General features: G+C 42.5%; 1 protein-coding gene across 1 annotated transcript; it reads right to left on the bottom strand.

Annotated features, from left to right (window-relative positions):
• Positions 1–775: 775 nt before the first annotated feature.
• On the bottom strand, positions 776–10,774 carry CFAP300 (cilia and flagella associated protein 300). The gene is made up of 7 exons (XM_082219582.1): positions 10,616–10,774; positions 10,155–10,236; positions 8,980–9,052; positions 7,516–7,682; positions 6,523–6,695; positions 5,663–5,729; positions 776–951 (listed from the first exon to the last, which is right to left on the bottom strand). Exons 1-7 carry the CDS (start codon positions 10,726–10,728, stop codon positions 820–822), a joined length of 807 nt encoding a protein of 268 aa, XP_082075708.1. The 5' UTR covers positions 10,729–10,774; the 3' UTR covers positions 776–819.
• Between the last annotated feature and the right edge of the window lie 6,698 nt (positions 10,775–17,472).

The following is a 17,472-nucleotide window of genomic DNA, read 5'->3' as shown; positions in this document are numbered from 1 at the left end:
GAAGGCACTCCTGTTCCAAACTCAAAGCCTGGGCCAAGGTGCTCCATCAAGTGCCTAAGTACCCAAGTCATTCTTGGCTTTGTATTTTAACATCCATACCTTGAATTGGACATACTGCAATATAGGCAGCCAGTGCAGATCCTGTAGAACAGGTTTTAAATGGCTGTGCCAATCAGTACCCTCGTACCACCATTTTGTGCTAGCTGCAGTTTCCATACTGTCTTCAAGGGTGCGTTAAGAGTAGTCAAGAAAAGTCATCAGGGCTTGCAAATTGGACTGACAGAATCACAATATCCCTTTCAAAGTGCATCCTTTTATCTCAAAATAAGAGACTTCTTTCTCACAGGAATACGAGTTTGGAAATGTTATACCTCTTTAATAGTTAGAAAAATATAGAAGGACATTCCATACTCCAAAACATGTTTAGGAAATAATACAGGCTCTTTTTTCCATCAGTAATTTATTAAGCTAGTTTTTTAAAATATAAAATAAATAAAGTTAAAATGTATCAATGCAACAACCTAGTTTTAAAAAGAAAACTTTGTAACATCAGAATATTAGTCAATACAGGAGCACCAAAACCTTTTAGAGAATATATTCTGTAAGTATTGGTATTGCCTCACAGTTTTCAACAATAATACAGATACCAGGTCTGCAAAATCAACACCAGTGCCCAATGTCTACGTAAAATAGATTTCACTGTAAATAACAGAATCTTGACAAGTTATTATTATTTATTAAATATTAATATAATTCATTAAAGTTACACTTTAAAAAAACCAACACCCCTCTAATAATCAAATATATCTGACAAGAGAGTCAATTATAAAAACAAGCTTCACCAAAAGAGTGGTACAAAACATAGATGTGTCGTTTCAGAGGATTCACAATCAAATAGGCAAAATTCTGTTCATGGTTGTTGGATGAAGGGTAACAAAGGCCATGAGCATCCTAGAAGACAAAATATTTAGCATTAATATAAGGTACTAATGTGTGATACAAATTCATCCTGAACACTACAAAGCCTGACTTAAATGGCATTAAGCATGCACAGCTCTTTGGCTCTGTTCTGTTTGAATTTGGCTTGTTTCAGTCAACCACACGCGGGAGATCAGATACTATTGGGGCTCATCACATCAGCTCTGCACTGCAGGTAACCTGAAAAGATTATCAGCACAACCGGGCTGGAAGTGGCTTGGACTGGTAGTGGTCACTTGTCTCACATTTCCCCTGCCCTCATTTCTGCTACATAGGGAACAGAGGCAGCTGATGAGGAAAGAGAGGAGACAAGAGACTGCAGTTAATGGGAGAGTGCTGGCAGAACTAAGTCCAAAGCCAGAGCTGTCTCCATCTCTTAACAAGAACTGCTGCATGAAAGGGGACCATGGAAGCATCCTTTCCAGGCAAATATCACCCAGTGGAGAGCCAGAAATATTGCAGGTGAAGGTGCAGTTGTCAGTTGTGGGACTACAAGGAGCGCTACTACAGCACTGATTAATGTCTTTCAACAGCAGGGGCAAAAATACCAAATTGGTATGAATATAAGCCTCACTTTCCCCCCAAATTCCGACCGTGAAAAGGTAAAGTGCAGCTTATGGTTTGCAGCCAGGAGCACGGGGCAAACAGCGCCAGGAGCGTGGCAAAGCAGCGCCCACCCTGTGCGTTGTCCCCCGTCCTCTCCCCCAAGGCCAGGAAGGGAGAGAGCAAGGAAGGGGAAAGGCTGCCGGCAAAATAGCGTGGCTCCCCCTGTCAGGAGGCGCTACACACAAGTAGGTATCCGGCAGAGACACATGCCCGGCTGGCATGTTCTCTCCCTCCTGGTTGGTCGCTCGGGAGTCTCAAAGACTTTCTCCAGCCCAAACATCACAGCGACTGATGCCTCAGAGGCATCAGCACACTTCAGTCAGCGTAACAGACTCAGGAGCGCAGCATTTTGGCTAAACTACTTTATTTACATATAATACGCTCGGAGCATTCTAACTCTTTCCTCATCAGCATCAAACAGGAAAGAGAGAGACAGACAAGCGTCCTATATCACGGAACACAGTAATACAAACATCCTGTCTCCGTCACTTCCCACTATGTGGAATGAAAACATACACCGTCATGAGATAAAAACAATCCCATGACTGCAAGCACAGGGAATGAATCCTAACACACACACAGTATGCAGCCAGGAGCAGCGAGGAATGGAGTGGCTTATATTCGGGTGTGGCTTATATTTGGGCCAAAGAGCAACACTGCTAATCTGGGTTTCTTGACTTTGCAGGTAAGACCAAGAAGGATGCAGTGCCTCTTTGAGTGTCACGCAAGTCTTTTTAGGCCCGATTGGTCAAAGGAATATTCTAAACAGATTGCTAGGTTGCTCCTAATTATGGGTTTCCTGAATCTAACTCTATTACTATGCTAACAAATCTGAGCAAGTTTTTGCTACATACTATAATTATTCCTGATTATTTGGAACAAAACTGCTGCCTATTTACATCAGTTTATTATTTCCCCGCCTCCCGCCCCCATGCATGCACACAAACACACACACACACACACACACACACACACACACACACACACACTTTAAAATAGAAATGGCTACATCATATTAAATACAGTAGCATAAAAATAAGTGGAGGGTGCAGCGTTGGGTAAGGACATTCTGTCATGAGAAATAATAGTATAGTAGAAATACTACTGATCCCTCTTATGGTCTTTTGCTGGATGGCAAAGGTCATCCTCTTTAGAGATACCTTTCTACAACTCTTTTCGTAGCTCTATTAAGGATACTCATCTGTTGCCATTTTTATTAACAATGTTGCTGCTATTTCCTGGCCTTGTCCTATTATTATAGCTTATGTCTTATCTCATGGCTTTTATACATTTTGCAATAGAAGGTTATGATATCTTATTATCAATTTTCCTAGCTGCATTGTACCTTTTGGTAGAGACAGAGTAAAATAAATTAACACTGAACTTCAAATCTGCAAGCTGTCCACATCGAAAATGCTGGTTCTTCAGGCACGTTGGGTACTGATTTTAGCAGTATCTAAACCAAAGTTTTGCTTAGGGAAATGCAAAATCTATAGCTGTAGAGGTACTCTGTTTTTGCAAAACCAAACCTCAAATACTAGTATTATCTTCTAACTCTCATATCAACTGAATCTGGAAACTCAGCCAGATGGGTGGGGTATAAATAAATAAATAAAAAGTTATATCATCATCATCATCATCATTATCATTATTATCTCACTGAATCTAACTTAAGAGTTTTACAGTGGCTCACAATTTCTTAAGTTGTTCTTAAGTTTTTCTTAGATGTATAACCATTAAGGTATGCAACTCCGTTTTTTTATCTCATTGACATGCAAACTACAAATGAGTGACTATCATTCTCTTTCCTTAGGGAAGTAAACTAAGGGCATTTTCACATGCTACTTAGAAAGGCAAATGCTAGTTCTTAAAAAAGGAGAAACTGGTTTTTTTGAATGGGCTTTCTTTATCTGATTGGCAGCATTTAAAATTCTATAGGTATGCATTTTATTTGAGGCTACCTATATTGAAATCCAGTTTGACATGGAAGCCATAAAAATACCTTGCTTTTCCCCATAGCGGAATACTTTTAAAACCATAGATTAAAATGAAATTCTTTGTCTGATTTGCCTTTTTGAGAAATGTGTTCAGTCTATGTAAAGTCCTTGAAATTCTGGTATCTGAAGATGTTTGTGGCCAGGCAAAATAGAATCCCCCCCCCACTTACTGCATTGTCCATTGCCCAAGGAAGAAAGAGGGCAAAAATTGGAAACAGGTGTGCACAAAATTTGCATATTCTAATTTATATGTATAAATGGAGTTAGAAATATTGGGTTGGGTCCATCTAATTCTACTCAGAGCAGACCCACTGAAATTATTTTCAATACGTCTGCTCTGACTAAGACTATCATTGAAGACGCCCAATATAATTTAAACAGAGGCACCATCTGCACAATACATTTAATGCAATATTATACCACTTTAAAGAGTCATGGCTTCCTCCAAAAAAATACTGGGAACTATAGTTAAGGTTGCGGATAATTGTTAGATCTCTACTCCCCTCACGGAACTATAATTTCCAGAGTTCACTGGGAAGAGTCATTGATTGTTCAACCACTCTGGGAATTGTAGCTTTGTGAGGGAAATGGAGTGCTCTGCATGCAACAGGTGCCAACTTTAATCCCCTGGCATCTGTAGGCACAGCTAGAAAAGACCCCCCTCTCTCTAGAAAGCCACTGCCTGACACTATAGGCAATACTTAACTAGATGGATTGACGGTCTGTGTTGGTATAAAGCAGCATCATTTGTACTTAAGGCTATAAATGATAATAATCTTCACAGTGGATTGAAATCTTGAGAAATGGGTTGGGTTGATGATTAGCAGAATGATGAGCCAAACATCATTATATAGCTATTATACAGTCCTATTCAGCAAAGTTTCCACTGAATTATTAAAAAAAATCTATCATTTTAAACAGAAAACCTTTTATCATCCTCTTTGTCTGCAGGTGGGTGGTCAACCATTTGTTACATGATTTGCACTCTGGGACTAAGGTTAGATTCTCAGCTGTTGTTAAAAAATCACATAGCAAGAGTGACCAAGACAGCTTTCTTTCACCTGTGTCTTACGACTAGAATATTTGTCATTTTCTATTTCTTATTTTCGGATGCAGACTTAGATAGAATGACTCATGGCTGGGCTCCCACAAGCACATTGAAGAGAAATTTATCAAAGAACAACTCCAAAACAGAAGCAGGACAGAAATGCAACTGTATCCTTAAATAGATTTTCTGATCATAAGCACAATACCCAGTTTACCTTGGAAGATTGTTGTGTAAATAGAAAAGGTTACGTCCAAATCTGCAACATCCATTTATACAATCACATCAAGATGGTCCTCAGATTTACAAAAGTAAGTTGTAATAGTGGATGCAATCAAGTGCTGTAATATATTGGATGTCAACATAGCTAAAAGTACAAATACCCATCGTAGTTCTCATTCTTAAAGTGTTATGTAAAAACTGAGGAAAAAATAATTTTAAAGTCTTGCAGAAAAATCCTCATGGTTCAGCAAAAGTTATGCACTTTTATGTCTCATTGGTTTTGATGGGAGTGATCCTAGCACATGTTTACCTCTCCCATTTTGGCCATAAGAAGTTTGTTTCAATGTCTAAACTAACATGTTAGCAAGATTTAAAGGAGAAAAAACAATACAACAACAATTTCTAATAAATTTTATGTCTTTTTTTGACAATAAGAAGAAACATGGTTTGTCACCCAAGTCAAATTATGGTTTTGAAATGTTCTAAAAATTTGAACTAAAGTAGTCAATAGATGCAGAATTTTGTTGGATGACTTCTCAGCTATCTGTAAAGATTTTTGTTTATTATTTTATCTTCAACAAGGTCTTTGAAAGATTATGGTTACTGAAAGTTGAATTTTTGTTCTTAAGTGCTTAGTGTTATAACAACAATTTCACCCATCAAAATCAATGGGATGTAAAAGTACTTTGCTGTGGCTTGATCATGCCCAAACAGTGTTTGCTTGACTGTCTTCTTTCATAATTTGCTTGAAATTTATATCTGAAAATATTTTTGGTTATATGATTAGTACCCCTCCTCCTAATGAAATACTTACATAAGCGCAGACTTTAAAAATGGTAGATATTATTTTTATTTCCTTAGTTTCAGGATCCTTTTGAACACTGAAATTCAAAAAAGTATAAACTGTTTTAATAATGACATCTGGAACAGTCAGAACTTACAGTGCAAGACAGACTGTGTGGATTGGCAGCTAAAGAGTTAATAGAACACAAGATCATACGAGATCTTCAGGGTCAAAGAAGGAGCAGTAGAACAACAAGTACTGTAAAAACATGAAACATAATAGAAAAAGAGAAAGGAAAGCTTCCAGAAGAGAGTGGCTAGCAAGTGGGTGGGAAAATATTGAAAAATGTCATGGCAGCCAAGAGTGAACACTGTCTTGCTAAGGGTGTTACGGCTTTAAGCTGTGTTGGGAGATCTGAGTGGAAAAACGGAGGAAAAGGTGGAATTAAGAAATGAAAAGGAAAGGGAGGAAAATGACTCCAGAAGATTTTTAGAGTATGTTGTGAACCCTTTATTCCCAAGCTTCTTTTTGGACTGGTGCTCCAACTAGCCATGGCAAGGGTGGGAGTGGAATTCTGTATGTTGCTGCTCAATTTGCAGGTTGCTAGAATAGGATCACACTCATAAACCTTATTGGGTATGCTTTCTACCTGGGAGCCAGCTTCTACCAATTTCTTCTGTGGACAAGGTTGTTCCTTATAAGATGACAAGGAATAGACTAGGCATTTATACTAGCATTGTAAACTTGCTTCCTGCCCAGCCCTGCTTAGATCATATATATGATGCCATTGCAAAGCTGAAACCTGCCCCAGAGCACCTTCCATGATCACACCAACAAGTAAAACAAGTAAGTAAATCAGATTCACATTAAAAAAGCAAAAACATATTCACCTCACAAGTTCTTTATATAAAGCCTTTGTGGTTTCTAAGTATGGACCAAGTTCATCTTCATATTGACAAAGAGCTCCTCCAAGGCAAAGATGCTTAAAAAGACAGAAGAGAAATTCCTCCCGGTCTAAATGACTAAATAAGTCATAGTGGTCTGAATCTTCCAGTAGAAGTACCTATCATGAGACAAGGAGGAAAGGCAATGTAATATGGATAATGTTTTATATATTATATTACAAAAAGACATTATTTTGTATTCCCAGTGGTTTCTGTTTGTGTGTGTGTATATGTGTGTGTGTGTGTGTGTGTGTGTGTGTGCACTGTGCTGCAGGGGGTGCCAAAACAATGCTATAGAATGGAACATTAGAGGTGGAGGGTGCTGAATTTTAGCAATGCACCGTGCCCAAAATCTGCCACTGGCTTAAGTCCAGCAACATCTAGAGAGCCACAGGCTATTCACTGCTCTAGCACATCTTAAGTTATCAGTCTTCCTCAAGGGCAATGTCTATATAAACCAGCCCACAAAACCAAGGCAGGTAACCATCAGTCAAGATGCAGTAGCGTGTTATAATTTTATCACGAAGAGCTTTTTTTGGACATAGAAACACTTCCTGAACCTCAAGCAGGTTTTGACTCTGCGGAGGCAAAAAGGAACTGAGCAAGTGAATTTCTTGTTCTGCACCACAATTGGTCAAAGGGAGGAGTATGAGTATGCTCCAAGCCTAAAAGGCTTGTATATTTCGCAATATGTAATAAAACTGGCTGCAAAATGCAGTTCTCTGAAACTACATGCTGACATCATCAGATGATAGCAAAACTGAAAGGAACACTTTGGGATTTAGTGCTGTTTATGAACACAAGATCCATATGGAGGCTATCAATATTAGCTGTGATAACTATGTGGTTGCCCTGGCAAGAAAAAGTGACTAATAAATGATAATTAAACTATAAAATAATAATAGACAGAAGACAGATGTTAACTACACTTGCACTAACCTTTCTTAACTCATCAGCAATGAGAATATCATCGTGATATTCATCAAAACACTTTACAATACTTCCACTTTCTCGAACAACCCCTTTACAGTATAATCGGTCAAAAAATGACATGGAAACTTGCTTGCACAGAATATTCTTGACATCAATTTTTCTCACACTGGTATCTGAAACATATGGCAGAAATCAAATGAACAATCACAATAGCATTTACGAATCTGCAAGATTATATTTTCATATCTGAACAAAGTGGCTTACTACTATCAAGGTTACATTTTAGTTTGGAACATTTTAAACCTGTTGAAATGTTTCCCAAATTTCTACATAAGAAAAATATGACTACCTTTAGACCCAGTGTGGTGGAATAGGGACAGAGTTTGGTGAAGAGAAAGCAAGATAAATTCCAACGCAATTACAAGCAGGTCACAAAGCATACAAAAGTTGGCAAAACCCCCAACTTGGTGTAGAATTCTTCCCTCTTCCCTAATGTCTAGTCCAGCAGGTGAAGTTATTTTAATGTGAAGCAGCCAATGAAATGGTGCAGGCGTGAGGAAATGTGAAATGTTGTGATGTGAGGACACAGGGTAGGTGGAACTAGACACTATGGGGTGGAAGGGGGGTTACATAGATACACCATTTTCAACAGCATTCTCATGTTCTTTGTAAGTACTGTAGTTCCATTCCCAGTAGGGTGGCCTTTGTAGATCACTTATCTCTCAGTCTAACCACAGGCTAAAATGTTGCCCTGAGGAAGAGCAGTATGCAAATGTAACAAGCACACATTGGGTATGATCAGCTTGGAACTTCTTAGAACTTCTGTTCACTGGACTGGAATGAACAGGAAATATGCAAGTGTTCTCTTGCCCAATTTTCAATTATGAAATAATTATGAACAGCTCATATAAAATTATTTATTCAGTAGTATCAAAGCTGAGGAAACCACAAAAAGGAAGCAATAAAGATGTCAATGCAGAAGGAGGTATTTTTACTCAGTCTCCAAAAAAAAATAATTAAAGGCTATCTTAAAAATAAATAGATCAGGAACTCTTTTGAAGACACTAAGATGAAAGGGAAACAGCTGACAATGCATTAATGTCTGCAAATGCAGGCAATAATGTTCATCATATAAATTTAATGCATTTTACATCACCTTTCAATGGTAAACTGACCTAGAAATGTTTTAACAGACCACAAGCAACAGCAGGGATTTAAATAAAAGTTTGAATATTGTTACTTAATATTTAACAATCTTTTAATATGGTTCATTGTCATTTTATGAATGTATCTTCATGCTACTTTGGTATAAGCTGTGTTGGAAGGATCTGTATCCTGAAAAGCAATATATAAATAACCACTACCAATCACACCATCATTAGAATCAGCAAGTCATTTTGCAGAGGAAAAGGAATTACCACACTGAAAACGGATTTAAAAGAGAAGTTGTCCCGAAGATGTTATTTTTACCTAATGTAGTCCATTGGCCAGAAGGGGAAATCAATTTCAAATTGCTGTTAACATCTGGATGATTAAAAAAGGCCTGGAAGTAGAGTCAATAACAATTGGCAGTCAAACAGATTCTGTTATCTGATTCGATACATGCATCAAGTAAGGTGGCTTTGGCTTGATTTAAGACCATAAAGGGGCCCTGCGCCAGAGGTCCACCAGTCCTATATTTCCCACTAGCCAAACATATGTCTATAGGAAGCCCCCAAGTAGGACATGAGGACAACAGCCCCTTCCTGTTGTTGTTCATCAGTGACATGCTGCCTTCTGACCCATCAGGTGCTACATAGTCATAATAACTAGTAACCATTGACAGCTTCATCCTTCGCAAATTTGTCTAATCCTCTCCAAATGTCTGCAATTCAAGACTGCTGACCAAATTAGGGTTTTCATTCAGGGAACTACTGCTGCAAGTCACTCCACTGATAAAAAGTCTGGAAGGTGAAAACGATTTATACCCATGTCTATTTATAAATGAGACAGGTCTGCCCAGCTGCTTCTGAGCAAACACAATCACAAGTTCACACAGGGGTATAATTCTTCCCCTTAAAACACACACACACACACACACACACACACACACACTATGGGAATGACCTGTAGAAGCACTCTTGTGAACAGAACAAAAAAGTATTATGGGAAATGAGAAACAAGTTTTTAAAAAATAAATAAATAAACAAACATGTTGTCTTACTTAATATAATAGAAATCACTAAGCAGCATACATAAAAACAAGAAAAACACAATCATATTCAATCCTAAAAACTAAAATTTTAAAAATGCAACTGTATATCACACAAAACCAAGGTGGGAAACAGGGTTGTATTTAAAATAATGCATGCTGCTGTTTTGCCCTGTTGTGCTTCTAGCCATTTGATATTTTAATGCCGCTTCCGTTTTAGTAATATTTATTACACACCACTTTCAACGTTTTAATCAAAATTCCAAAGTGGCCTATAAATCTACAGACTACCTCAAAAGCTTGTGAACTCGTCTCATTCACTGGAGGTTTTTAACAAGAGGTTGGATGACTGTCTTGGATGCGGTTCCTGGGGTCGGCCTAGATGACCCTTGGGTATCCCTCCCAACTATATGAAACCCCCTTTTAAACTAATAAATCACATTTGGTTTACTACCATAATGAAATCATCCCTCTGGTAGCCTTTGAAGTTCTGATCAAAGCTGAATGCCTGTGCAGTGATTCTGCCATCCATGGACCTGCGGAATGTAGAAAAAGAAATCCGTCAGGCCTGTATTCTTCATGCAATAATAATAGGCATGAGGGGCATGAGGGCACTGGAAAAAAATGATGATAAAAGAATCTTCAACGTGACATTTTATTTTATTTTTTTAAAAAAAGTTCTTTAAGTTCTGGAGCAGAGGTGGATGCCAGCAATGATTTGCTGAAAGATTTCCAATTACAGCAGTGAAGCCTCTCGATTAAATCCTGATCCTGAAACGCACCTTGCCCTACCACAATCCTGAGGGCAGCCTCTAGCCAGAACCCCCATCTTGCACTTTCACCCCACTTTCCCCTCCCCCTTCCCTGCCCCCCCACGCCTGAGAAACCGGAGAAGGAACGGCCGCTTCTCCCCACCACTTGAGGAGGCGGTCTCGGGTGTCCCTGCTCTCCAGCACTGGAAAGCTTTTTTGCGGGAGGTGATGGAAAGCGTAGCGGGGCTCCCCGCCTTCCTCCCCGTAGGCGGCCATCGCCGTTCCTGCAGGACGCGGGCGGTTCCCATGGCAACGCGCTCTCGCTGGCCGCTCAGCTTTGCACTTTTTTTTAGTCCCCCCCAGGAAACAAGCAGCCCGGTGACAATGGTTCCGCTTCTGCAACGCAGGAGATTTAACATCTGCAATCAGCTGGTGGGGGGAGGGTAGGGAGCGGAGCAGCTGAACTATTTTCTCTATATTTAAGTGGATGGATATACTTCGCCTTTTAGAAAGTTTTGGACACACTCTCTCAATGTATATATGTGTGTACGTATTTGTGTGTTGCTGTGTTCTCATTAGTCTTTAAGATATATATACACACGCCTGTTTTGGTTAGTCATTGTTATATATGTTTTACACAGCGACTAACAAACACATTTATTATGTCTGTGTATGTCTATTATGCTCACAATAGCACATGATGGGCACAGTCGGCCACTTCCATTGGTGGAATTGGCGCTTCTACAGGTGCGACACCTATTTGTAAGTTTAGAAACCTCAGAAATCAGGGAGCATATCTTTACTGAGGATCTGTTTGCAAAATATTGTGGACTTCTTTGACTTTGTCATATTTTTTTAGCTTCGTGGCTAATCCTTAGCTGATACTCCATCTTGACTTTATGACTTGAACATCAAGCCAGCTTTTTGCTCACTGTTTTGTGGCATTCTAGTTGGTCTTAATAACAGTATTGCCACACACACACATTTGCAAGTTTAGTGTGGCAGCGCCTGCACTTGGGAACCTCCTGCCTATTGAGACCAAGCAGGCGCCTTCACTGTACGCTTTTCGGCACCTGCTAAAAACATTCCTGTTTAGACAAGCCTACCTAGGTGCTTAGAGTGGGATCAATTCCAATCTGTTACCTCCGAGGATGTGGACAGGCTGCTTGGACGAGTGAAACCAACCACCTGTCTCCTGGATCCTTGCCCATCCTGGCTAATAAAAGCAAGCCGGGAAGGGCTGGGCGATGGGCTTTGTGGGGTGGTGAATGCTTCCCTCCGTGAGGGAGCCTTCCCAGACCCGCTGAAAGAGGCGGTTATTAAACCGCTTCTTAAAAAACCATCTTTAGATGCGGCCACGATGGCCAACTATTGCCCAGTCTCAAATCTTCCATTCCTGGGCAAGGTGATAGAGCGAGCGGTTGCCGAACAACTCCAGGCACGCCTGGAAGAAGTGGACCATTTGGATCCCTTCCAGTCGGGATTCAGGCCTCATCATGGGACTGAAACTGCCTTGGTCGCACTGGTTGATGATCTCCGGCGGGCTAGGGACAAAGGTGAGAGCTGTTTCCTAGTTCTGCTGGATCTCTCAGCGGCGTTTGATACAATCGACCATAGCATTCTTCTGGACCGTCTTGAGGGGCTGGGAGCTGGGGGCACTGTTATACAGTGGTTCCGCTCCTTCCTCCTGGGCCGTGTTCAGAAAGTGGTGGTGGGGGATGAGTGTTCAGACCCCTGGGCTCTCACTTGTGGGGTGCCTCAGGGTTCTGTCCTCTCCCCCATGCTTTTCAACATCTACATGCGGCCGCTGGGAGAGATCATCAGGAGGTTTGGGCTGGGTGTTCATCAGTATGCGGATGATACCCAGCTCTACCTCTCTTTTAAATCAGAACCAGTGAAGGCGGTGAAGGTCCTGTGTGAGTGTCTGGAGGCGGTTGGAGGATGGATGGCGGCTAACAGATTGAGGTTGAATCCTGACAAGACAGAAGTACTGTTTTTGGGGGACAGGAGGCGGGCAGGTGTGGAGGATTCCCTGGTCCTGAATGGGGTAACTGTGCCCCTGAAGGACCAGGTGCGCAGCCTGGGAGTCATTTTGGACTCACAGCTGTCCATGGAGGCACAGGTCAAATCTGTGTCCAGGGCAGCTGTTTACCAGCTCCATCTGGTACGTAGGCTGAGACCCTATCTGCCTGCGGACTGTCTCGCCAGAGTGGTGCATGCTCTGGTGCATGCACTCTACGTGGGGCTACCTTTGAAGGTGACTCGGAAACTACAACTAATCCAGAATGCGGCAGCTAGACTGGTGACTGGGAGCGGCCGCCGAGACCATATAACACCGGTCTTGAAAGACCTGCATTGGCTCCCAGTACGTTTCCGAGCACAATTCAAAGTGTTGGTGCTGACCTTTAAAGCCCTAAACGGCCTCAGTCCAGTATACCTGAAGGAGCGTCTCCACCCCCATCATTCTGCCCGGACGCTGAGGTCCAGCGCCGAGGGCCTTCTGGCGGTTCCCTCATTGCGAGAAGCAAAGCTACAGGGAACCAGGCAGAGGGCCTTCTCGGTAGTGGCGCCCGCCCTGTGGAACACCCTTCCAGCAGATGTCAAGGCGATAAACAACTATCTGACATTCAGGAGACATCTTAAGGCAGCCCTGTTCAGGGAAGTTTTTAACGTGTGATATTTTATTGTATTTTTGTTTTTTATGGAAGCCGCCCAGAGTGGCTGGGGAGGCCCAGCCAGATGGGCGGGGTATAAATAATAAATTATTATTATTATTATTATTATTATTATTATTATTATAGAAAGTTGAGGTAATTTTAATCTGCATGAGTGTTTTACCTTTTGTATGTTTTGAAGCAAAAAATTCTGAGAGTTGTCAGAAGAAAGAACCGTTTAGGGAGTTGGGTATGTTTAGCCTAGAAAAGAGGAGACAGAGGAGATATGATAGCTATTTTGAAACATCTAAAGGGCCGTCACATGGAAGATGGAGCAAGCTTGTTTGCTCCTGCTCTGGAGGGTACGACCCAAACCAATGACTCCAAGTTACCAGAAAGAAGATTCCGGCTAAACATCAGGAAGAACTTTCTGACAGTAAGAGCTGTTCGACAGTGGAATGGATTCCCTCTAAAAGTGGTGAACTCTGCTTTCTTGGAGGGTTGGGTATCCATCTGTCAGTCATATGTGAGAGGCCTACATTGCAGGGGGGTGGTCTCAATGACCCTTGGGACACTTCTAAGATTGTATGGTTCCCCCCCTTGATTTTACTGTTTTATCTTTTGTAAACCGCTTTGAGGTTGTTTGCTGTCTTTACAACCAAGTGGTGTATCCGTTTTATGAAACAAACAAAATAATATACATAACGATTTGTCACTATGAAAATCACACACACTATGAAAGCAATTCAGCATGCACGAATTAAATAACTATCGTACGAGACTTCCTGATGAGTGTCAGTAAACAGTGGCAGTAGCCTCATAATTATATGCAGAGTCATCAATATGGAAGTGTTTCAGCGCTTTCTGCATACACCATCACCTGTGGCCTATTCCACCACCCAACCTGTTCCTGGTCATTACTACTAAGGGTGTATGCCACTGCCCTCTACCAAGCCCACTGCGCTCATCCCTGTCATTCATAACCTGTTCTGAATGAGGCAACAAACTTTGTATGTACTCTTTACTCCAGTTTTGTTTGACTGACACGTACAGCCTGACTCAGTATTTCTCTCTCCCCATCTCCTCCTCCTTCCAAGGGATTGGTAACATTTTAATTGGATTGATTTGGGCTGATGCTCAGTATCGGTCATGCTAGCAAAGTAAGCAAAATGCCAGCATGACTAAGGGTTTTTTAAGGCAGCAATCCAATGCATGCTTCTTTGAAAGCATGCCTCACTGTAGGGATGCGGGTGGCACTGTGGTCTAAACCACTGAGCCTCTTGGGCTTGCTGATTGGAAAGTCAGAAGTTCAAATCCCCGTGACGGGGTGAGCTCCCGTTGCTCTGTCCTAGCTGCTGCCAACCTAGCAGTTTGAAAGCACACCAGTGCAAGTAGATAAATAGGTATCGCTGCGGCGGGAAGGTAAATGGTATTTCCGTGTGCTCTGGTTTCTGTCACGGTGTTCCGTTGTGCCAGGAGCGGTTTAGTCAGGCATAGGCAAACTTGGCCCTCCAGATGTTTTGGGACTACAACTCCCATCATCCCTGACCACTGGTCCTGTTAGCTAGGGATGATGGGAGCTGTAGTCCCAAAACATCTGGAGGGCCGAGTTTGGCTATGCCTGGGTTTAGTCATGCTGGCCATATGACCCAGAAGGCTGTCTGTAGATAAACGCCGGCTCCCTTGGCCTGAAAGCGAGATGAGAGCCACAACCCCATAGCCGCCTTTGACTGTCCTGGCGTCCTTTACCTTTTACTTCTGAGCAATAGGTAGTGGGATGATCTGGTGGTATAAACGTTAAGCACAGTTAGGAACAGATTGATTAGAATTTCAGTTTTTTCCTGTGAGGTTGCCGATATAGTTATGGCCATCAATCTGCTCATCCCATGTTAAGTATGGTCATCATGGATTCGGGCATCATCAGAGTGGCACTGGAAGCAGCTGCAGCTGCAACTGGCTTCCAGCAGTTACTTTCTTGCACAGAAAGGAGTTGGAACATTGTGTTCTATAAGAATAATGTACGGGAACAGATATTGTAGAGCTTTGGAGATATAGATCAGATGCAAGAGGCTTCGCCCACTCAAGTCATTGTGTCAGCTGCCGGATCAGCCATTGAGTCAGGGTGTGTTCACTTCTCCAGCTGGTTGTTCCAGATCCTTAGGAGGCGAAAGGCCAAGGAAGGGCACGTGTAGGATGCTGGCAGGAAGCACAGGTGAGTCTACACCTGTTCTTGCAGGTGTAGCCTGCAAGGTGGGATTCTTGCAGCCCTCAGGTGGGATTCAAGGAAACAGGAAATCAGTTTTTAATAGGGATGCGGGTGGCGCTATGGGTTAAACCACAGAGCCTAGGGCTTGCTGATCAGAAGGTTGGCAGTTCGAATCCCTGTGACATGGTGAGCTCCTGTTGCTCAGTCCCTGCTCCTGCAAACCTAGCCGTTCGAAAGCACGAAGTGCAAGTAGATAAATAGGTACTGCTCCGGTGGGAAGGTAAACGGCGTTTCCGTGCACTGCTCTGGTTCGCCAGAAGCAGCTTAGTCATGCTGGCCACATGACCCGGAAGCTGTACGCCGGCTCCCTTGGCCAGTAAAGCAAGATGAGCGCCGCAACCCCAGAGTTGTCCACGACTGGACCTAATGATCAGGGGTCCCTTTATCTTTATTTATTTGGTTTTATTATAATTGTTGTAAACTGTCTTGGGAAGGGTGGTTGAGAAATGAATGAAATAAATTAAAAGGTTGTCTTCTTCCTGCAGAAGCTGCTCAATCTGTACACTTCAAAACTCACCTGGGTTTCCGTCCTCCATCACTTACTTTCAGATATGCCAACCCCGAGTTTCCATCAGTGGCTATTATACCTTGCTTTGTCAGACAGAAGGTTGGCACAGAAAGGTCCCCTACGCCTTATTGGCTGGGACCAACTGCCTTTTGGCTCCTTCCCTTCCCAAATTGCCCCCATAATTAGCTACTCCACCTAGTCATGAAGGTTAGGCAACCCCCACTTACACCTTAAAATTACAAGTGAGAGTCAAGGGATGGCATTAAGTAGGCCCCCCCACATCTGATATGCATTCTAACCACATACACCATCAGCCTTAATGCATGCATGTGGGTGCTCTTCCACAGAAGGGTCCTGGGTCATTCAGATCTCCATGACTTCAAAGCTATCCTTGACCTTGTTAACACCAGGGCTCTGTTGCTTCCCTGTTGTGTGTCTTCTGCAGCTGTGGTGGACAGTGGCGTAGCGTGGGGGGTGCAGGGGGGCCCGGCCGCGCCGGCCGCAACATCTGGGGGGGGGGCACGCTCGCACTTGCAGCTCTCTGCCCCTACCTGGCTCACGGGTTAGGGGGCGCAAATTACTTGCCTTGCCCCGGGTGCTGACAACCCATGCTACGCCACTGGTGGTGGAGGACACTTTGCCGCTTCTGGTCACTGCCTGCTTGGTGCTGACCCATGGCAGGGCCTTCTCAGAGGTGGCCCCCCATTTATAAACTGTCCTCCCTAGTAATGTGCACCTATCTCCCTCGTTATTAACATTCAGGAGGAATTCAAACATGTTTACTCAAAAGGTGATGGCTGGAAGAGACTGTTTCCAGCAACCTCGGCAGTATTATCTGTGCGGATATGTGGCTGTATTAAAATGCTTTTAGATGCTCTTAATGGTTTTTAACTGTTTTTATTTGTTTTATTGTTAATTCCACTGTTTGGCTGCTTTGCCACCCTGGGCTTCTGTGGAAGGAAGGAAGAATAGGGTGAAATAATAATGATAATAAGAATAATACTCTTCTTACACTCACACTTACTTGCAGATTTCACAGCTAACCCTTTGGACTAGTGGGGAATTGGGATGGGTTGGGTCACCTGAACTATGGGGATAAGAGGACCCTGCAAGCAAAGAGGAGGGACATGGTCTAATGGTAAATGCATGCAGAAGGCCCCAGATTTAATCCCTGGTGTCTCCAGCTACTGCTGAGAAAGTCCCATGCTTGGAACTCTGAGCTGCTGCCAGTCAGTGTAGATGATACTGAACTAGATGAGCCAAGGGCCTGACTTAGTACACAGAGGCCTTCTACGTTCCTATGTTCCAAAGTGTGTTCCTACTGCTCCTTTTAACTGCTGAGCAGGAAGCCCTGCAGTTTCTTTGTCCAGCTTTTCCAAAAATAGCTTTTATTGCAAAATCCTGTTTTCTTTGTCTGTTGTTTACACTGGTTCAAATAAAGTTTATGAAGTGTTATAAAACAGAGGGAACCAAATGTCATCCTCTGCTCAGCCTGCTAGGTCTTCTCAGCTCCACAGGCTTTTTAGGGAGGAGCTATAGCTCTGGGTGGCGCTGTGGGTTAAACCACAGAGCCTAGGACTTGCCAATCAGAA

The sequence above is a fragment of the Podarcis vaucheri genome (genome assembly GCF_965113315.1).
Source record: "Podarcis vaucheri genome assembly, chromosome: 4".
In the NCBI taxonomy this organism is placed as follows: domain Eukaryota; kingdom Metazoa; phylum Chordata; class Lepidosauria; order Squamata; family Lacertidae; genus Podarcis; species Podarcis vaucheri.
Note: the sequence above shows the minus strand (reverse complement) of the source record. Positions and strands in the feature narration are given on the sequence as shown.